The sequence below is a fragment of the Trachinotus anak genome, unplaced genomic scaffold (genome assembly GCF_046630095.1).
Source record: "Trachinotus anak isolate AG129_WGS33_773 ecotype Australia unplaced genomic scaffold, CSIRO_AGI_Tana_v1 ptg000010l, whole genome shotgun sequence".
NCBI classification, from domain to species: domain Eukaryota; kingdom Metazoa; phylum Chordata; class Actinopteri; order Carangiformes; family Carangidae; genus Trachinotus; species Trachinotus anak.
In genome coordinates this window covers 14,731,079-14,737,203 of record NW_027273861.1, presented here as the reverse complement: position 1 = coordinate 14,737,203, position 6,125 = coordinate 14,731,079, and the positions used below count along the sequence as shown (strand labels likewise).

General features: G+C 39.5%; 1 protein-coding gene across 2 annotated transcripts in view; it reads right to left on the bottom strand.

Annotated features, from left to right (window-relative positions):
* Positions 1–159: 159 nt before the first annotated feature.
* The window catches only part of cep350 (centrosomal protein 350), a 33,811-nt gene continuing 27,845 nt past the window's right edge, over positions 160–6,125 (bottom strand). For both annotated transcript variants that reach the window (XM_071487809.1, XM_071487810.1), the window contains 4 exons: positions 5,402–5,944; positions 4,699–4,845; positions 4,375–4,497; positions 160–3,842 (listed from right to left, as the gene is read on the bottom strand). In XM_071487809.1, the coding sequence (XP_071343910.1) occupies positions 3,675–3,842; positions 4,375–4,497; positions 4,699–4,845; positions 5,402–5,944 (981 nt within the window). In that variant the 3' untranslated portion in view covers positions 160–3,674. The remainder of the gene's footprint in view (positions 3,843–4,374; positions 4,498–4,698; positions 4,846–5,401; positions 5,945–6,125) is intronic.

The following is a 6,125-nucleotide window of genomic DNA, read 5'->3' as shown; positions in this document are numbered from 1 at the left end:
ACTAGCTGACACACCTCAACAGCTTTTTTTTTAGGTCACATACCTGCACATCAGTGTGAGGAGATGAGGTTCCCTAACCTGCTGTCATTACTGTAAAAACACTATGTAGTAATTACTTCTGCATACCATTAAAACCAGAACACATTACTGGAGAGCATGTTTTTACTTTAGAAACAATGAAAGCTTTATTTACAATTTCAAAGTTCATTTAGTTTAACAAATATATACTATGTACATATTTGCAAAGTAAACAGTGTTTATTTTACAACAATCTTTCAGGTTACAGTAACAGCGGGTCAGATTGGAAAGTCAGTATATTTACACCCATAAAAGAATTGTACACGTCTTCAAGTGCACTTAGCGCACACTCACAGAACATTATTATAAATATTCATAAACATTTCAAAAGATGAAGAGGGAAATATAGCCTGACCGGGTTAATTTGATGATCAAATCTTTTGTGCCTACATTTAATTCGGTTAATAGGATTGGATTACATACTTTATTAAAAGGTAAAGTTGCTCCGTGTCCGTGTGAGGGAAAGCATCTCCACCCTACACCAAACAGCTTCAAGCTTCTTAAAGATTTATTTATTCTACAGACTAACAGCAGAAGTCTAAGCTGTTTGGTCCATACATATAAAACAATGCATAAACCAAGTACTGCATAGTTACAGAGGAGAACTTAACTTCCTCCCACATACAATCAAGTCAAGAGGACAATCCTAGAGGGTTTACAATAAAGCCTTGCAGAACATCTTTCTAAGGTACTAATCAAGTCACCATTACAGTTACATATGCCTACAGACCGGACATACAGTCATACAGCATGGAGAAATTGGTATCAAATGTTTTTGGTCTTTTTTTCTACATTATATAATTTACAGCTTGAACATACACCTTAGTAACTGTTAAAACATTGACGGTAGAAAAAAAACAACAACAAAAAAAGAAGTACTTAGTTTAAGGTCACTTTAGCTCCAAACAGTCAGTCAGTGAGGATGAACAATGTCACACATGCCACAATGAGTTTGTACACAGTTTGTTGGATCAAAGCAGCGCTGACAGAGAGGACCAAGATAAGCCCTTGGATACAGTCCTACGTGCTCAGTCTCAACTGCTCACTGACTCACTCTGTGCAGCCTGTGGGCAGGAGCCGTCACGTCTGCGTGGGGTGTCCACAAACAGGTTCCTGATACAGTTTATCAATAAAATGACCCAGCTGTGTCTATATACACAGATGACATGGACAAGAAGCAGGTAACCTTTTGAGTGAATCAGCAATTCTATAAGCCTTACAAACATTTCCTCAGGCTGAGGCACAGGAAAATGACATGGTATAAAAAAACTTTGTCTACACCATGCTCTGATAGAGAAAGATTGATAAGGCAGAAACTGAAGTATTGGTAAACCGGTTAGAAGGAAGAGCAGTCGTTTACAAAATGGTAGTATACAGCAGTTGAAAAGAGACATTCAAAGAAAATAGGTCCAAAGGATGCTGAGACATCAACAAGGTTTGTTACAACTAACTTAAAGAGGCACTTCAACTGAACATTTCGAAAGACGACCTCTGCTGTCTGGCTACATTCTGATGGCTGCTTTGAACTTGTTGACTACTGTAAAACCAAATGTTTCACAGCCACAGCTGGAGCATTGAGCCATGCCGCTTGTTTTTTTTTTTTTTGGGTTATTCAACAATGTTCAGCAACAGAAACTGATGGTTTTGTCATCCAGGAAAACTGATGACGAAACAAGACAGCTAAAGGTGTCTTCTCAGGTCGATGAAAGAAAATGGACTGTTGATTAAGTAAGGCTCAAATCCAGCATTTCAGTACTGTCCTATAATGTGACACTAAAAATATCAAGTCAAGCCTACTGCCAGTCTTTTGTGTCCCACTTGCATATTATATACTAATGTGTGTTGAGAATATGTAGTGTGTTCATACAAACAAATGAAACCTTAAAAATGCTAGCATGCACATTTAACTATCTTGATTTTTTGAGAGTGACACTGATGTATACTTGAGTTCCACAATGTAACTAAAAAAAAAAAAAAACCAAAAACTGAGGAGCTGCTGACAGTGAAAACAAAAAATTTAAGCTACAGCTTCAATTACAAAACATAACAGTATTTCCCTCAGTAGCTGTATGAGATTCTCTTTTCAATCCGTTAACATTGGTACATAGTGTATGCTTCAAAATATTACCATATAGTACGGAAGTGGGACACAATGACTGAGTTGACTAAACAGACAGTTGTGACCACAACAAAAAAAATCATACAAACAGTTTCAATTCATTGTTAACGTTACAGCTTTTAAATAAGATTTCCCCAGGTTCTTCTTCTGGTTTCAATAGCATTCTTTAAACCTCCTACATAATGTATTGCCATATTCACATTCACATTTCTGTTTGTGCTTTTACAATATTCCATTAAATTTTCTTTACACAATGTTAAAATTATCTTTTATCTATATGCTGACAAGATCATTTACAATTCTCAATGTTCCTTTCTCCTCTAATTAAACATTTTCACACAATAAATAATATAATTAAGGAGGCAAAATATTTGACCTCATACAATATGTGAACTCAGGGATGTTCCAACACATTGTGGTCTGAAAGTATTTTACGAGTGACACATTTTCATTGTTCTAGCTGTCCTCCAGCACACCAGATCTGAAATTCAACTATGATTGTGAAGTTTAAGTGCTGACTCAGCTTTAAGGGAGTTCAGAGGTGGGTGTTCATTCGGTGAACAGTATTGGATTTTTTAAATATACATTATCCCCAAAATTAAAAGCAATGCAACAGGACAATGATACATACAGCAGGGCCACGCAGTCGAATGTTCTTGACTGTCACCGGACCTCAGTCCAACTAAGGATCTGTTATGCTCACTGACGACCAGACTGACAAAAGAATCCCTGTAAACATTTTTGATTTAAGGCAAGCTTATAATCCCCTAAAATGGGGGACTATGTATAAAAGGCTACAATTCCTACGCTTTTCACCCAATATGGCTTTTAAAAAAAAAACAAATTAAAGCTAAAAGTTGTCAATTTAACCTCCTAGTCACTGTTTAATTTCAGTGTGCTGGATTACAAAGTCAAAACAATAATGTGTCACTGTCAAATCACAGACTACACTGTGTATTCTTTTCTGCTATTATAATACACATTTTTGAATCCAAATATATATTAAAGATTCAAAACAACCTACCCTTGTTCCGAGTGGATTTTATATTTTAGTCCCCTATGGAACAATCAACTTAGCAGCATTAATGGACTTTAAATGCTAACAAATGGCACAGTCCATCCTATCAAAACATCTGCTCATTCTCCAACTGGTATTTACAAAAGGACCAGTCCAGGAGGTGAGAACTGAGACTAGATGGTGTTCAGGTTTAAGGATTGCTCAGGAGGCGTTTTGTGTGTAAAACAAATTGTATAACCACTATAGTTAACTGAAGCAAATTCAGCAAATTAATGTCACAAAAATAAGGAGGAGTTGAGAGTGGAGAGGTAATGCTGGGATTGAAGGCATCTGAGGGTTGCTCTTGGCACATCAGCTGGTGGAAGACCAAGCGGCGGTAGGTTGGCTGGAACTCACTGGGGTGAGGACAGACTGGGATTGAGCTAGAGGTTGTAGTTTAAAATCCAAGCAGGAACAGTGTCAGGAGAGCGTGTCTCTTTTGACCCTCTTGTCATAGATTAGCGTGAGCACGTTTGCAGTGTCCTTCAGCAATGCATCAAAGATGCTGTCTGCCAGCTGCATCTTGACAAACAGCTCGTCTTCGTCGTAGTTGACCCACTGGGCCTCCTCCTCATGGAGTTCCTGGACCTGAGAGACAAACAGGGTTCACCTCTATAGCACAGCTACTAACATCAGTTTTTCACACTGCGGTGAGTAAATTGGAAAAATGTGACGATGCAAAGTTTCAATGTTAACTTTCAGTTTTATGCAAAAATCACCCAGGCTATTACAGTTTTGGGGCTGAGTAACTCCTGTTACTTAGTTACTAGTTGGACTGAACTACTGGTGACAGGTGTTTTAGCCAGGAAAAGTTCTACTTCACTAATCAAAGCATTAAAAACTAAATAATCCTAAATTTAAATGTATCACTGTGTTGTCACACATTACTTTAACATTTGAAGGGAGAAATACAAATGTAATTTATTTGTATTGTATTTAACTTGTAAAAATATTACAAGCAACACATGATAGTGATCTTGCACAAGGGCCTTACAAACACCTAGTGTATATGAAGCATTATGTCCTGGTGATGTAAAATTTTAGTCCCTCATATGAAACTGCAGTGCTTTAAAAAACAAGTACAAAACAAACATTTTAATCATTTAATTTTGGGACCTACCAGTATGTGATCAACTCTGTCCCGTTTCTTTCTGCCAAACTTGAGCATCTTTTGCCAGTCAGTCTTCTGGCTCTGATTGTTAGTCAGACCGTACAGTTTCAGTACTTCTGCTGTGATGAATTCCTGGTCCATGTAAGAAAACAACATCACAAGTCATCATATGACTATAAAGGCATGTAAAACTGCACACAAACTTTTCTGATAACCAGGGCTAGTCAACCACTAACAATAAAACAATAAAAAAAATAATGTAGTAAAATATAGGACGGCTGTTGTTCGTGTCTCTTACAGTTTGTTGGTGGTGATTGACCTGGAGTACTGTACCTGGATTTTGATGATGTCTCCTGGTGTCTTTACTCTGTGGAAGATGGACGCCTTGACTCGTCGTGCTTTGACCCACTGAGGCTGATCAGTGTTGGGGTCTTCAGCATAGATATCCTGAAGAATCTCCCATGTCAGGTCATAAACACCCTAGGGAACAACAGAGGGCGATGAGTTACAAGTGCTAAAAAACTTCACATTAAATAAAACCGAGCCTTAAGTAGTGGTGGATGGGTAGTTACTGCTCAACAGCATTTGCAATATTTGCATTCAAAGCAAAGCATCTGGCCAAATGAGGCAATATCTGAATCTGAAGTACAAGCAAAGGGATATGTCACAGTTATAAGCCAAAGGCAACTAAAGTATCTGTGTAGTGTTAAGAACATTAAGATGCTCATCCAAGCAGAATCTGCTGAATAATGGGAAATCGCCTGGCTTTTAACCTCAGTGGACCCATTTAGATTAAGTGCTGTCTTCAAGATTATACTACGAGTCCAGCTGCTTTTGACTTAATGCTACTGAAGCAGGACAGCTGTGTGCTGATTTTCACAAGCTTGATTGGTAGGGGGCCGAAAAGTAAGCCAAGTGTGTCTTCTTGTTGTTCTATTGTGTAGATTGAAATAAACATGTATCCAGGATGTCTATATGGTTGTTTTTGCTACGTAGACTTCTCTTTTTTTGATGTTTTGCAAGTACTTTGTTTCACCTTTCTGTAGCTGCGAATGGAGAGGGCCTCCTGGTCCTGGCTGTTGGGCTCTTTACCCAGGTACTCTTGTGAAGGTTTGGGGTTTGGCAAATGTGACAGGGTCGCTGCTCCCTCCTTCCCCAGGCCATAGCTCTCCCAGATCTCCTGAGTAGCAGCGTGGACCATCTTCTCCACCTCTGTGGCTGAGTGGGGCACAACCATGGCGGGCTGCTCAGGTAGTTTAGGGGGCAGGGGAAGAGGTAGCTCAGGTCTAGGTGGAGTCTTTACCTGCTGTTCTCCACCTGGTGATGAGACCAACCCCCCCATAGGAACTCCAGCTGATGAGCCAGACCTCCCCAGCCCTCCTCCTCCTCCCAGCCTAACCTCTTCCTCTCTTTGTTGCTGTTTGAGCCTCTGCTGTTCCCTACGGGAGCTCAGACCAAAGTCCTCATCAAACCAGTCCTGATCGTCACCTAGCTCATCCAGCAGTTCACGGCTCAGTTCCAGCTCCGCTAGTCGCTTGGCGAGCTCCTCTTGACCGCTGGCCCCCAGAACTGGACTCTCCTGGTATGAAAGAAATACAGGAAAAAAATGTTTTCATGCTCACTTCCAAGCTTAGATGAAACCATTCAATAAATTTGAGTATCTAAATGCACCATGGCCCATTATAAATCCTGGTTTTACACATCTGATCTAGTCTTTCAGACTATTCTTTCTTACTGACACAAAAGGGATTTCAGCAAAG